Source organism: Schistocerca americana, chromosome 1, assembly GCF_021461395.2.
Source record: "Schistocerca americana isolate TAMUIC-IGC-003095 chromosome 1, iqSchAmer2.1, whole genome shotgun sequence".
NCBI classification, from domain to species: Eukaryota; Metazoa; Arthropoda; class Insecta; order Orthoptera; family Acrididae; genus Schistocerca; species Schistocerca americana.
In genome coordinates, this window is record NC_060119.1 from 1,183,624,998 (window position 1) to 1,183,641,566 (window position 16,569).

At 42.1% G+C, this 16,569-nt stretch overlaps 1 protein-coding gene across 1 annotated transcript in view; it reads left to right on the forward strand.

Annotated features, from left to right (window-relative positions):
* LOC124552042 (scoloptoxin SSD14-like) overlaps window positions 1–16,569 on the forward strand; it is a 146,741-nt gene that overhangs the window by 79,888 nt on the left and 50,284 nt on the right. The window contains exon 7 of the mRNA XM_047126486.1: window positions 87–277. Within this exon, the coding sequence (XP_046982442.1) occupies window positions 87–277 (191 nt within the window). The remainder of the gene's footprint in view (window positions 1–86; window positions 278–16,569) is intronic.

A 16,569-nucleotide genomic window follows, 5' to 3' on the forward strand; every position in this document is an offset into this window, starting at 1 on the left:
GTTGGTGCTTGGCTAAAACTTTTGTATCACATTGTTGCAATCCTGAGCACATTTTCATTGCAAATCATCTTTTTCTGTATTCACAGATTGTCAAAAACTTAACATCAAGAAGTTATGCTGAAAGTATACGTGCTCAAATAAGCGATTCTGTAACATACAATGACCCGGAACACTATGGAGCTGTGTTGAGTCAGCCTGATGATCATGGGACAGCACATATTTCAGTGATTGCACCTAATGGAGATGCTGTCTCTGTCACAAGTACCATCAATTTATTGTACGTAATATGGTTTTCAAAAAGTTTAAAATTTCTTAAAATAGGAAAAAATAGTTTTAATTGTCGCATTTCCATTATCAAAACTAAAATGAATGCAGAAGAATAAAACTCTAGTGGAATATGTTAAAGTATCACCATTAAGCTATAATATTCCTTGAATGAGGTTTTATTGGTGTATTATACTTATTGTATACTATACCAACATTCTATTTCAAAAAATAATGAAGCAGCATAATCGTAGGGTAATACAAATTTCTTGTGGTCACCAGAATTGTTTTTCTCCCACCCAACTTTTAATTTGTTACAATAAAATTTCAGCTACTTTTGTCTTATTAAAATATTTTAGAACAGGATAGAAAAATTAATGAACTCCTTACTGGGTAGGTGAGTTAGAACCATCAAACCCAGTTGACATAGTCCTTGTATCTGGACTTTGTGTGCTCACTAGAATACATTTACTCATTATTTTTATATGTTATATGTATGTCCTAGACTTGCATGGGCAAATAAATCACTTGGATGTAAAATAAGTCATTACATGTAATATAAATACACAGAATATAAATAATAATAATTATATATAAAAACAAAGATGAGGTGACTTACCGAACAAAAGCGCTGGCAGGTCGATAGACACACAAACAAACACAAACATACACACAAAATTCAAGCTTTTGCAACAAACTGTTGCCTCATCAGGAAAGAGGGAAGGAGAGGGGAAGACGAAAGGAAGTGGGTTTTAAGGGAGAGGGTAAGGAGTCATTCCAATCCCGGGAGCGGAAAGACTTACCTTAGGGGGAAAAAAGGACAGGTATACACTCGTACACACGCACATATCCATCCACACATACAGACACAAGCAGACATATTTAAAGACCAAATAATAATTAGAATGATAACAGTGCAGTAGTGGTAGTGATGTGTTCATCACAGTTTTACTTAATCTCCAAACAGTGGAAACTCCAGCTTGGAATATCAACAATAATAGAAAAAGGATAGATTGCTACTCACAACAAAGATAACGTGTTGAGTTGCAGACAGGCACAACAAAAATACTGTTACACATTATAGCTTTCAGCCAAAGCCTTCTTCAGCAAAGAAAATACACCCATACAAACATTCACACAAGCAAGCATACCTCACGCACACACACACATGACCACTACCACCACCAGCTCTGGCTGGAATGTGACTGTCATGTGAATAGCAATCTGGAGTGGGACAGGGAAGGGGGTAGGATAGCAGGGTACAGATGGAGGGAGAGAAGAGCACTGTGTCTGGGCGTGCAGGTCTAGAGACTGCCAGGCACAGTGTCTGGAGGTGAAGTGTGAGTGTGTGTGTGGGAGGAGGAGGGACAATGGGGAGTGGAAAAGGAGAGGAGCAGGGAAGGAAGGAGCAGGGAAGGGGAAAGGATGGATGAGTATATTAGCAGAGGGCAGCACATAAAGAGGGTGAGAGTGAGGGAGGAGGTAAAAACTGTTGAGTGGAGGCTTTTGGGATGATAGGTTACCATAGGTTGATGCTGGGATAATTTTGGGAGCAGAGAACATGTTGAAAGGAAAACTTCCATCTCTACGGTTCTGAAAAGCTTGTGGAGGAGGGGTGGATCCAGACTGCATGGGTTGAGAAGCAGCCATTGGAATCAAGCATGTTATGTTCAGATGCATCATGTTGTGCAACACAGCGGTTCTATTTGCCCTTTGCAACTGTTTGGCAGTGGCCATTCACCCTTGTAGACTGCTGGTTGGTAGTCATACCAATATAAAAAGCTGTGCAATGATTGCAGCAGAGCTGGTATACAACATGCTGTTTTCGCAGGTGACCTGACCTTGATAGGGTAGGATAAGCGGTGGTGGTGGTGGTGGTGGTTAGTGTTTAACGTCCCGTCGACAACGAGGTCATTAGAGATGGAGCGCAAGCTCGGGTGAGGGAAGGATTGGGAAGGAAATCGGCCATGCCCTTTCAAAGGAACCATCCCGGCATTTGCCTGAAACGATTTAGGGAAATCACGGAAAACCTAAATCAGGACGGCTGGAGACGGGATTGAACCGTCGTCCTCCCGAATGCGAGTCCAGTGTGCTAACCACTGCGCCACCTCGCTCGGTTAGGATAAGCCTATGACAAGACTGGAATAGGAAGTTTGGGATGGGTGGATTGGGCAGGTCTTTCACCTGGGTCCTCCACAAGGATATGATTCATGTGGTAAGGAATGGGCACTGGGGTGCCATAGGAATGGACTAGGATGTTGTGGAAGTTGGGTGGGTGATGGAATACCACTTTAAGAGGGGTGGGAAGGATCTTGGGTAGTATATCCCTCATTTCAGGGCATGATGATAGATAATCAAAGCCCTGATGAAGACTGTGACTCAGTTGTTCCAGTCCAGGGTGGTATTTGGTGACAGAGTGGCACTCTTTTGTAGCTGTTACTTGAAGGTGGTTGCAGGATTGGATGTGTGTTGGGAAAAGGCATGGGAAATTTTTCTGCAGACTAGGTCTGGGAGATAATGCCTGTCTGTGAAGGTCTTGGTGAGACATTCAGCATGCTGGAAAAGTGTGTTTTTGTCATGACAGATGCAACATCCCTGGGTGGCAAGGCTGTATGGGAGGGACTTTTTGGTGTGGAAGGTATGGCAACAGTCAAACTTCAGGTACTGTTGGTGGCTGGTGGGTTTAATGTGGACAGAAGTGTGGATGAAGCCATCAGAAAATAGGAGGTCAATACCTAGGAAAGTGGCACACTGGGTTGAGGAGGACCTAGTGAAACTGATGAGAGGGAAGCTGTTGGTTGGTTAATTTAGAGGAGGGGACTGAACAGCGAGGTCATGAGTCCCAGGGGATTAGGGAAGGATGGGGAAGGAAGTCAGCTGTGCCCTTTCAAAGGAACCATTATGGCATTCACCTGAAGTAATTCAGGAAAATCACGGGAAACCTAAGTCAGGATGGCCGGACACTGGTTTGAACCATCGTCCTTTCCAAGTCCTGTGTGCTGACCACTGCACCACCTCACTTAGTGACGGATGGTGTTGGGGTTGTGAAAAAATGAGGATAGGGGACCTTGGCCCTTAGTCTGGATCATAAAGATATCATCAATGAACCTAAACCAGACCAGGGGGTTTGGGGTTTTGGGAGGCTGGGAAGGTTTCCTCTAGATTGCCCATAAAAAGGTTGGCATAAGAGGGTGCCATGTGGATGCCCTTGGCTGTGCAATGAGTTTGTTTGTATACCGTCCCTTCAAACAAGAAGTAGTTATGTGTTAAGATAAAGTTAATTAGGTTACTGAGGAATGAAGTAGTGGGTTTGGAGCCTGATGGACATTGGGAAAGGCAGTGTTCAGCTGCGTTATGGGCACAATGGCAGATTGGCAGATACATATAGGGGGGTGCGGGGGTGCATGGGATGTGCAACCCCCCCCCCCCCCCCCCTCCCCCTTGCCAGGACAACCACATTGCCACCCGCGCTGCCTCCGTCAGTCAGCCTGCACACTATTCGTATGTTTCTTTTGTCAGTCGACTTGGCTGAATTCAGTTATCGAGCAGTTGTACTTTCCTATGTAGCACATGCATCCACGTCGTCATATTTTGTATGTTTCTGTCTGACATATAGACAGCTAACACACCCACGAGAAAAGTCGCGGCCATTCTAATGATCTCGATATGTTATTCTGTCTGGCATTTGTTCGAGAAAAGTTGGGAATATTCTACTGTTTTGTTGTACAGAGAACCTTCGATACAAAGCATTATAAATATGGACTATTTGCCAAATAGAAGACAGTTTACATTCAGAGCACAAATAGTAAGACTGAAGAATGAATAAGTAAAAAGTCTTAGTTGTAGCAAGTGTAAGTTTGAAGATTAGTCAAGAGAGAGAGTGACCAGATGATTGTGAAGTATTAATAATAGTAATTCATAGTAATTTCTTAGTAAAAATATTATTATGAAACTTGTAACAATATTTTTACTAATAACGTAACCATAGTTTCCCATACCTAACTCACAGTAACGTATGGGAAATGATTGATGCATATATCTCCAGTAATAGTGACTTTTGAGAAGATTCCTAAAAACATATTGTTACTATATAGGCTCTCTATCAAATGCACTAGAAAGGAACAGTATCAACAATAAAATTTCCACACACACAAATTGCTGGATAACATCATCACTGGAAACTCGCCCTTATATTATACATTGTAAGGTACATATTGGCTTGTCGCTTTCACAGTAGGTATTTGTTCACACTCCATAAAAGTCTGGAAGTGAACATTCTGGCAGTGAATGTTCTCAAAACAACTGAGCCACATATATTAGGGAAGCAGAGTCGCTGCCAGGTAGCCAGTTTGAAAGCTACAATCATCGCATTAACTTGGACGTGATAAAAAGTGAACTGCAATTATTGGCTATTACCACAGACTTGAGTCAGTGTTGTGCTCAGTGATATTAGAAATACACAGAGTGTGACTGTGAGTGTTTTCGTGCTAGGTGTACTGGTGTTGCATTTTCCAGTGTGAATAAAGTGCTTCTTCAAGAACAATTGGCATCTAATTTACCTGCATCATAACAATATAATAAAATGGACCATTGTGTAATAAGAAAAAGAAAATTAAAAACATCTGAAGATTCCATTCACCATTCAGCCTCAAAAACACCACCAGATGTACAGGCAGAGCCCAGCACTTCGTCGAAACTTCCACAACAATGTTCATCGACTGATTCCTTTAATCCCACAGATATTGGCGATTATTTGGATATATTGGTATCAGTAAATATTAGTGATGATATAAAACACAAGCTTCTCACAGCTTCAAGGAAACTCAAAAAAGGTTATATCTTTCCTAATTCTATGCACAATAAGAGGGGACGGGTTGAATGCAGACAAGTGCATGATAATCACTTTGAACAGTATCCATGGGTGGTGTTCTCACAATTTGAAAAGAGACTTCTTTTCATTAACTGTTCAATTTTTGTGAATAATAAAATGGTTGGAGGAAAGAAATCCAATATCGCCAATAAACTTGTAACTGAACCACTAATAAAGTTTGTCAAATTTACTGGTAAAGATGGTGACTTTGAGACCCACTCTCAGCTCAAGTACCATGTTGAAGCATCAACAGATGCAAAATTATTTTTGGTGACATGAGACAACAATAAACTTGAGGTCATAAATCAATTGTCAAGACAGAGAATGGAAGCATTACGGAAAACAGAGACCGTCTTGTAACTATAATAAAAACAATCATATTTCATGGAAAGCAAAATAATCCTCTGCAGGGGCATAGAAATGGTGGTATTCTACTAGAAAACGAAAATGATCATGAAAGTATAGTGAGTAATGAGGGAAACTTTAGAGCACTTCTAAGATTTAGAATTGATGCTGTAGACTTGCAACTACAAAATCATCTTGAGACCACTAAAGTGAATGTCACTTACATAAGTAAAGCAACATGTAACAAACTTATTTCATGCTGTGAAACAGTGATATTATTGAGAATACTGGAGGAAATCAAAGGTTCTCGTTGTTACAGCATAATCTTTAATGAGATTACAGACATAGAGCACATCGCCCAATTGAGTTTAGCTACAAGATATGGTGATGATTAAGGCAAATTACACGAATGATTTTTGGGTTTCGTTAACATGCATAAGGACAATGATTGTAGTCGAAACATTGATGATGAACCTCAAGAGAGTCAAGATGAAGAGCATAGCATTAATGGTGAAGTATTAGGTACTATGATTCTAAGGAGAATGGAAAGCCTTTCTCTGTCACTGGAGAACTGTGTGGGTACAGGCTGTGATGATTGCTCAGTTAATATGTCAGAATTGAAAGGAGCTGAAGCTACAATAAAAAAGAAAGCTTTCAACACGCAAGTGGCTCTGTGACAAAGTCTTCAGCTCAACCTCACTGCCTCTCGCAGTTGCAAAGTTACAAGTGTGAGAAACTCACTGGGTACCATTGAAGAAGTAGTACTGTTCTTTAAAGTGTCTAGCAGGCACTTCACAACATTGAAGAGTCACCTAAAACACTCACAGCAGTCACATTGTCAAACGTCCGCCCCAGTAGCTGGGTGGTCAGCGTGACGGATTGCCGTCCTCTGGGCCCGGGTTCGATTCCCGGCTGGGTCGGAGATTTTCTCCGCTCAGGGACTGGGTGTTGTGTTGTGTTCATCATCATTTCATCCCCATCCGGCGTGCAGGTCGCCCAATGTGGCGCCGACTGTAATAAGACCTGCGATATGGCGGCCGGACCTGCCCCGCGAGGGGCCTCCCGGCCAATGACGCCAAACGCTCATTTCCATTGTCAAACAAGATGGGTTGAGTGGCATGATATTGTTATTCAATTTGCAGCTGATCTTGGAACAGTTTGCAAAGTTCTTAAAGAAATACAGTGTTGGAAGGATAGAACAACAGCTGTCAAAACCAATATTTTCCTTCAAGCTCTCTTTAATTGCGAGTGTATTATCACTCTGTTTACACTGAGTGACATTATGAGCATAACATATCCAGTCAGTAAAATCTTACAAGGCCCTAGCCTGGACATCATGATGGCAAAAGCAAAATTAGATTCGACGTTCAAGGTGTACGACAGCATGAGAGCTAATGCTGATAGCCACTTTGCTTATATTGTTGAAGAGGTGTGTTGAAGAGGTGAAGGCAGTTATGGAAGAGTTAGACATGGAGATGAGTGTTCCTCGTCTTGCAGGTAGACAAAGATACAGGGAAAATTGCGATCATAATGGTGATGCTATGGCATACTGGAAAAGAACTGTTTTTATTCCAACACTGGGCCATGTTATGACTGACATGAGAGAATGTATTCCTGAAGAAAATATGTATCATTTAAAATTCAACATACTTTTGCCCTCACAACTACTGAAACATGACGGTAATAATCTGGCACATAAATTGAACCAGTGCTTAACTGAACTACCGTTCTTTGAAGAAGGATCACTCTTTGTGATCAAAAAGATACTAATGGGAGTGATTCTTCAATACAAACAAATGAGCATAAATGCTCTTAATGATCATGATTCTGTTGTGCAAGTGTTGTCTGTTTGTCCTAGATCTGACTATCCTACTTTGCACATGCTGTACAAAATACTTGCTTGTCTACCTGCATCTATTGCTACTGTAGAAAGAAGTTTTTCAACATTGCAGCATACAAAGACATGGCTGAGGTAGACAATGAAGGAGGATTGACTTAATGGCTTAGCTCTTTTGAAGGTGATTGTCCTATTGACGATGTAATTAACCAATTTGCCAGGAAGAATAGGTGCATAGAATTCATCATTTAAGGAAGAGAACCACAATTGGAACTCTTTTATATTATAAAATAACATTGTCTTGTATACGTGTATAATCAGTTTAAATAAAACTTTCTTAGACTTTACATGTAACTTGATTATTTTTTATTACAGTAAAAGTAAAGGTAGCTCAAGATATCTTTAGCACCCCCTCCTTGAGGTTTTTCTGTATCCGCCACTGCATGGCCTTGAGTGATGTTGGTGTATAAGGAAGCGGATCAACAGTGACCAGTAGGGAACCAGGAGGTAAAGGGGTGGAGACTGAGGAAGTGAAGGAAGGGGTTGGTGTCTTTGACATGGGAGGCTAGATTACAGGCAGTTGGTTGGAGCTGTTTATCAATGAGGGCCAAAACCCTTTCTGTAGGGACACAATAACCAGCTACAATATGACACCCAGCCCTGTCCTTTCCTCTTCTGAAGCATTGGTATTCTTAGAAAGGGACCTGGGGATATTTGGTGAGGCGAAGCTTGAGGTAAGGAATTCCTGGAAGGGAACCAGGGGTGGTTGTGTGGCAAGGAGGGAGGGTCGTAGTTGGATGGTGGTATGAACTGGGAGAGGCAGGGTTCATTGTTGTAATTAGGCTGTCTTACTTTGGAGTGATTGGTGGCAAAGAAGTGATTCCATTGCAGGATCAGGAGAAGGAGTGTAGGTCTATAACAAGTCCAGCATTGTTAAATGTGGGTGCAGGGCTAAAGTGAGGTCTCTGTTGAGCTGAGGATTTTGGCAGAAAGGTTAATGGTAGTGTTCTCGGATTGTTTAGGCTCTGGATTTAGAATGCAGTTAGGGAATTTTGAGGGTATGGGCAAGTTGATAACAACATGTGTAGATAATATGCTGACAAATTATTCATTTGATGATACCTAAAAATTCTGTGTTGATTTGGGTATTTTGGATCATTCTGCACTGTTTTTGGAGGTACCAAAAGTAAATGAACCAGACATTAGAAACTCATGTATCAAATAACGCTTCAGTAAGGACAATATAAACTTGTTTTATTGTTGGCTTAAAGAAGTAAACTGGCCAGTGAATCATTGTACTAAAATTTCTAAAAATTATTATGGACTTCTTGAGAGATTTTTGCAAGTTTTTAATGGAATATTTTGCCCCAGAGTCTCCTGTAAGAAAAGACAAACAGACTCAGATGGATAACTGATGGTATAAAAGTATCAAGTGCCAAAAAAAGTTACATAATTAACTGAAACACAAAACGAATTTAGACTAAATAAACTAAACATATATATAAAAAAAGTTTTGCATCACCCCGGTTTCCAGAACTCCTGAAGATAGACATTGAGTGTGGATATTGTATCCCTTTGACTGTTCAGAGATGTCACTAAACCCACCCAAAGATGTAAACAACCATGCATGAGCAGCACCTATTAGACGGAGGGGGTCCAACAGCCGGTCAGTTCCAGTCATACCACCAGGACGGAGGTACACGACTTGTGTTGTCTGTAGTTCAACCATGCCTAGACAGTCAATACTGTAGTTTGATCATGTACACATTGTTACTTTGTGACAGGAAGGGCTCTAAACAAGGGAAGTGTCCAGACATCTCAGAGTGAACCAAAGCGATGTTGTTCAGACATGGAGGAGATACAGAGAGAGAGGAACTGTCGATGACATGCCTTGCTCAAGCTGCCCTAGGGCTACTACTGCATTCGATGACCACTACCTATGAATTATGTCTCGGAGGAACCCTGACAGCAATGTTGAATAATGCTTTTTCTGCAGCCACAGGATGTCATGTTACAACTCAAATTGTGCACAATAGGCTGCATGATGCACAACTTCACTCCTGATGTCCATGGTGAAGTCATCTTTGCAACCACAACATCATGTAGTGCGGTACAGATGGGCCCGACAACATGCCGAATGGACCGCTCAGGACTGGCATCACATTCTCTTCACCAATGAGTGTCACATATGCCTTCAACCAGACAATCATCGGAGACCTGTTTGGAGGCAACCCGATCAGGCTGAACACCTTAGACACACTGCAGAATGAGATTTTCACTCTGCAGCAGAGTGTGCACTGATATGAAAGCTCCTGGCGGATTAAAACTGTGTGCCAGGCTGAGACTCGAACTCAGGACCTTTGCCTTTCATGGGCAAGTGCTCTACCAACTGTGCTACCCAAGCGTAACTCACGCCCCATCCTCACAGCCTTACTTCTGCCAGTACCTCATCTCCTACCTTCCAAACTTTACAGAAGGTCCAGAGTTTGAGTTTTGGTCCGGCACACAGTTTTAATCTGCCAGGAAGTGTCATATCAGTGCACACTCTGCTGCAGAGAGAAAATATCATTCTGGAAACATCCCCCAGGCTGAAGTCATGTCTCTGCAGTATCCTTTCTTTCAGGAGTGCTAGTTCTGCAAGGTTTGCAGGAGAGCTTCTGTAAAGTTTGGAAGGTAGGAGATGAGGTACTGGCAGAAGTAAAGCTGTGAGGACGGGGCGTGAGTTGTTCTTGGGTAGCTTAGTTGGTAGAGCACTTGCCCGTGAAAGCCAAGGTCCCTAGTTCAAGTCTTGGTCCAGCACACAGTTTTAATCTGCCAGGAAGTTTCCTTAAACACATTGTCCAGCGAGTGCAGCAAGGTGGAGGTTTCCTGATGATTTGGGGTAGCATTATGTGGGGCCAATGTAGGCCGCTGGTGGTCACAGAAGATGCCATAACAGCTATACAATACGTGAATGCTATCTTCTGACCGACAGTGCAAACATATCTGCAGCATATTGGCGAGGCATTCGTATTCATGGATGACAATGCATGCCCCTGTCAAGCACATCTTGTGAATGACTTCCTTCAGGATAACGACCCCGAGGGCAAGTACGTATTGCATTTGACGCCACATTGGGCAACTTGAGTATCAGAGATGGAGATGAAATGATGATGAGGACAACACAACACCAAGTCCCTGAGTGGAGAAAATCTCCTGCCCCAGCTGGGAATTGAACCCAGTCCTCATGTTGTGGCATTCCATCTTTCTGACCGCTCAGCTTACAGGGGCAGACACAGGGTTTTTCTATGATCTTATGAAGGCTTTTGACTGTGTAAACCACTCTCTACTGTCACATAAATTAGTAAGATCTGTAATAAATGGTAGTCCTTTGCTGAGGTTAAAATCATATTTAACACATAGAAAGCAAAGGCAAACCAAACATCAGGTACATGAAATTGTTTCTCAGAATGAAAAATTATTTCACAGGCATCCCTCAAGGTTCCATCTTGGACCCACTCTTGTTTTATTTTATGTAAATAATTAACTGCAAAATATAACATCATACTCAATATAATGGAAGGAAACATTCCACGTGGGAAAAATTATATATAAAAACAAAGATGAGGTGACTTACCGAACAAAAGCGCTGGCAGGTCGATAGACACACAAACAAACACAAACATACACACAAAATTCAAGCTTTCGCAACAAACTGTTGCCTCCCTCTTTCCTGATGAGGCAACAGTTTGTTGCGAAAGCTTGAATTTTGTGTGTATGTTTGTGTTTGTTTGTGTGTCTATCGACCTGCCAGCGCTTTTGTTCGGTAAGTCACCTCATCTTTGTTTTTATATATAACATCATACTCAGTTTTATTTGTGAACAACACATTTGTACTCATTGCAAGTGAGATCATAGAAGAAATTCTCCAAAGTGTCTTTGACACCCTAAATAGTTTAGAACATTGGTTTGATGTAAATGGATTAAAACTAAACATGAAAAAACCCACCTCACACAGTTTAAAACTGAACAATCAAATTCAAGTGACTTCCAGATAAAAATCAGGAATTAAGGGAAGCAGAATCTTGAAAATTTTTGGAGATATTTAAAAAAAAAAAAAAAAATTCATGGTTAGCTAGTTATTCCAGGGAGTATTTTGCACAGCAGATTGTAATGTTGCAGAAAGAGTCATTTTACATTCACTCACCATCTTTAACACATTACAGTAATAGAAATTCTTCTACAGAATAGAAATAGGAGTGTACAAGTTACCTGGCAAACAGTCTTGCATTTGCAATGACAGTATTGTCCTATGCAGGTGATACTGACACTAGGAAAGTTGTTTACTGCAGTTATTTTGAACCATCATAAGATTGGAATAATCTTTTGGGAGAAGCCATATGTTGTAAATAGAATATTATTACTTCAAAAACCTGTTATTAGAAATATGTGTAATATTAAGCTTAAAAAGTTATTCTGATCTAAAAATGGGATCTAAAAATTTTGACACTTCCATGTATTTACGTTTATAAACTGTTTGCCTTTATCTGTGTTAATCCAGAATTATCTGTTTAAAACCATTTCCAACGTGTTGTTGTTGTTGTGGTCTTCAGTCCTGAGACTGGTTTGATGCAGCTCTCCATACTACTGTATCGTGTGCAAGCTTCTTCATCTCCCAGTACATACTGCAACCTACATCCTTCTGAATCTGCTTAGTGTGTTCATCTCTTGGTCTCCCTATACGATTTTTACCCTCCATGCTGCTCTCCAATACTAAATTGGTGATCCCTTGATGCCTCAGAACATGTCCTACCAACTGATCCCTTCTTCTAGTCAAGTTGTGCCACAAACTTCTCTTCTCCCCAATCCTATTCAGTATCTCCTCATTAGTTATGTGATCTACCCATCTAACCTTCAGCATTCTTCTGTAGCACCACATTTCGAAAGCTTCTATTCTCTTCTTGTCCAAACTATTTATCGTCCATGTTTCACGTCCATACATGGCTACACTCCATACAAATACTTTCAGAAACGACTTCCTGACACTTAAATCTATACTCGATGTTAACAAATTTCTCTTCTTCAGAAACGCTTTCCTTGCCATTGCCAGTCTAAATTTTATATCCTCTCTACTTCGACCATCGTCACTTATTTTGCTCCCCAGATAGCAAAACTCCTTTACTACTTTAAGTGTTTCATTTCCTAATCTAATTCCATCAGCATCACCCGACTTAATTCGACTACATTCCATTATCCTCGTTTTGCTTTTGTTGATGTTCATCTTATATCCTCCCTTCAAGACACTATCCATTCCGTTCAACTGCTCTTCCAAGTCCTTTGCTGTCTCTGACAGAATTACAATGTCATCGGCAAACCTCAAAGTTTTTATTTCCTCTCCGTGGATTTTAATATCTACTCCGAATTTTTCTTTTGTTTCCTTCATTGCTTGCTCAATATACAGATTGAATAACATCGGGGAAAGGCTACAACCCTGTCTCACTCCCTTCCCAACCACTGCTTCTCTTTCATGTCCCTTGACTCTTATAACTGCCATCTGGTTTCTGTACAATTTGTAAATAGCCTTTCGCGCCCTGTATTTTACCCCTGCCACCTTCAGAATTTGAAAGAGAGTATTCCAGTTAACATTGTCAGAAGCTTTCTCTAAGTCTACAAATGCTAGAATTTCCAACATATGTGTGACAAAAGAAACAAAGATAATTTTAGATTGCTGTCTCGTAGACTAAAACTCTGCTCACAGAGTCCTCAATATGTGGCTATCAAAATTAATAACAAATTAAAAATGGAAAACTTTCACAGTATGAGCTTGTTTTACGGAAGATATGGTTATGTGTCATCCTAGTGCAAAAATGTTATCATTCACTCGTGGAATTTCTAAATGATGACGAAGAGTAATGAAACAAATTTGTAATGATTTTTGTAAATTAATATTGTTTTTGTTGTGTGTTTGGCACATTCTATGAATCTCAGGTAGTTATATTGACAAGTCTTTTGCACTTTAAAATCAATGGTTTTTGCTTGTACATCATGAGACAATAAAATTCTGATTCCGATTCTTGAAAAGGGTGCTAGCCGGGGTCTGGGTCCTATAGGGATTGATGAGATGGAGCACTGTGGATAGGATAGGGGTTGGATAGGGGTGCCCCAAGGTGACAGTAGGATGTCAGCAGGTTGGTTATCTTATGGAAATGGTGTCTGGAATGCTCTTCCAGGTGCTGGAGAGCAAGAGATTCAGTTTCAGAGATGTGATGTATGTAGTAGGGATTGCTTGCTGAGGGAACAGAGGTGGTTCTGGGATGCATACGGCATGGAAGTGTGTTTCTGCAATACCAGGTTAGGTCTGTGGGGGACAGGGACTGGGGGAATCTCAAAAGGTGAAGGTCATTGTGAAAGGAGGGTTGGCATCCAGAGAAAGAAATTTTTATGGTTAGGCCATTGTTAGTAATTAGCATTTAAGGAGCAGAATGTGGGACTGGATTTTAACCAGGAAAAGGAATAATTATCTAAATTGATGCAGAAAGATGGAACAGGATTCATTGTGGCAGGGATGACATTGGGGAAATGGCAAATGACATAGCAAATGGGCAAATTGAGGCGTTGAGTGGTTCTGAGTGGAACTGGATTACAGAAAAAGACCCACAAAAATACGTAGAGGCATGCAAAAAACAAGGTACAAATAAACAAAAAACACACAAAAACATAAAAATTCACACAAATACGTAAAAATACTCACAAATACTTGATAATACACACAAATATGTGAAAGTATGCACAAACAAACAAATATATGCAAAATACAAATAAAAATGTAGGAGTTTGTTTGTCACAGGTAAGTATGGGATATCAAGCTCGAAAATATGTGAGGAGGAGGAAGGAATTATGGTCAATAGGAATAATTTTAATTATTGGAGGGAAGAAATTGGGTCATGAGATGTTGCACCAACAATCTACACAGTCACGTAGATATATGTTGTGTGCAGGCAAGATCGCTGATACAGTGAGATTCGGAAGTCGGAGCATGTGCAGTTTGGAAGGCGGTGAAAAAACTTATGAAGGAAGAGAAATAATAGACACTGAGAAATGTAACACTTTAGAGATAGTAACAAAGGAAAATAACACAGTGTTGTGGGATGGAAGTAAAGCAATTAGGCAAAATCAAACAATGGAAACTCCATGTTGGAATATCAACAATATTAGAAAAAGGATTGTTATAACTTAAAGTTGAACAAATATATTTCGGGGAGGACACAATACATGGAAGTCACAGATCAAGTAAACAGAGTAAGACGTGTGTACACTTTAACAGTCAAATCATGTCTGAGTCTAGCGCCCGCTGGCTGGCTGGCCGCTTAAGTGGCGTTGCTGCTGCATGGCTAGCAGACAGAGCCGCATGAAGAGGACACACGTAACTGCGCGGCAACACTTTGAAAGATCAGCGAGTCACAACACTTTTCCCCCCTTTTAAGTTTTTGCACAGGTCTTGATGGAGGTGGCCTGGAGATTGCTAACGTCCATAGGTGTTGTTTGACTGGCCGTAAAGTCTCGAGGAGGAGGCTTCCTTCCCGTGCGGACGGAAGTGTCTCCGATGATAACGGGTCGAGATGACAGGAGACGTGGGGGTCGAATCTGCTGGGGCCCCGTGCACCAACCTGCCCGTTGCGGCAAGTCCGGTTGTTATAACAGGAGACATGGGCGATGTGTCCGAATCCATAGGAGAAGGAGGCGAGTAGAGTTGCTCCGACAGATGATGGTCATCTGGTTCCTGCATGGGCACGTCTCCAGGTGCTGTCAGTTCTTGTGCTGGCACCGATATGATGGTGAGAGGAGGCATTGTGAGTAATGAGAGATTCCAGTATCCCGAGCATCAGGTAGAGCAGAAGGTGGTGTAGCGGCATCCGGAACAGGTGTTTCTGGCACTGCAACACCCGTGCCCATCTGGATTTCATACAGGCGCTGGCCATGGTGTCGTAAGATGTGGCCAGGACTCCAATTTGGCCGTCTGCCATATCCCCATACCCACACAAGGTCATCGGCGGTGAACCGGCCAAGCGAAGGCACCCGCGGCCGTGAGATGGAAGGCCGCAGAAGACGAAGTAGCGTGCAGGGCTGTTGGCCATGTAAGAGCTCAGCCGGTCTGTGGTCGCCCATGGGGGTGAAACGGTAAGAAGCCAGAAATTGTAGAAGGGCATCATCAGCAGCAGAAGAAGTCAGGAGTTTCCTTATCTGAGCCTTAAATGTGCGGACCAGTCATTCATCCTCTGCCTGTGGATGGAACGGAAGGGCCATGACATGCATAATGCCGTGACAGGCACAAAAATCCGCAAAATTGGAAGAGTCAAATTGCAGACCATTATCAGTAACAAGAGTAGAGGGAAGGCCTTCCAAAGAGAAAATGCGAGCTAGAGCGTTGGTGGTTGCCACGGTGGTAGGTGACGTGAAACGGACAATGAAAGGAAAGTTGGAGTAGGCATCAATAACGAGAAGCCAATAAGTACCTAAAAAAGGTCCTGCAAAGTCAGCCTGAATACGCTCCCAGGGCTTCTCAGGTGAAGGCCACGGTGACAAAGATGACTTCAGGGCGGCGGCCTGTGACGCACAAGGACCGCAGTCAGCGACCGTGTGTGCATTTTCAGAGTCGATGCTGGGCCAGTACACATGACGGCGCACCAGAGATTTTGTGCAAGAGACACCCCAGTGCCCTTGCTGAAGGAGGCGCAAGACTGAAGCACGCAAAGGCGCAGGTACCACAACATGCGGCGAAGCAGTTTTGGTGGAAAGGAGGATAACACCATCCCTAACTGTGAGGCAGTAACGCAAAGCGTAGTAGTTCCACAATGGATCAGAAGTCTTAGCGGATGGACGATCTGGCCAACCCTTCTGAATACAGCATAAAACCCGGGAGAGGGTAGAGTCAGAACCCGTAGCAGCCGCCAGCCGGTCCCTGGTGATGAGGAACCCATCCACAACCCGCTGCTCGGCAACATCCAGGTGGAGACACAAAAGTTTGTCCTTATCGAATGCCAGATCAGCACCCATGGGAAGGCGAGACAGTGCATCAGCCTTCCGCATGTTGAGTCGTTGGCCGGAAATGAATCTCATAATTGAAACGAGACAAGTAAAGAGCCCAATGCTGGAGGCGGTGTGATGGATGAAACAAGGAAACAAGTGGTTTGTGATACGTAACGAGATGAAATTTGGATCCATAGAGAAAAACACTAAACTTATGAAGAGCATAAATAATGACCAAACCTTCTTT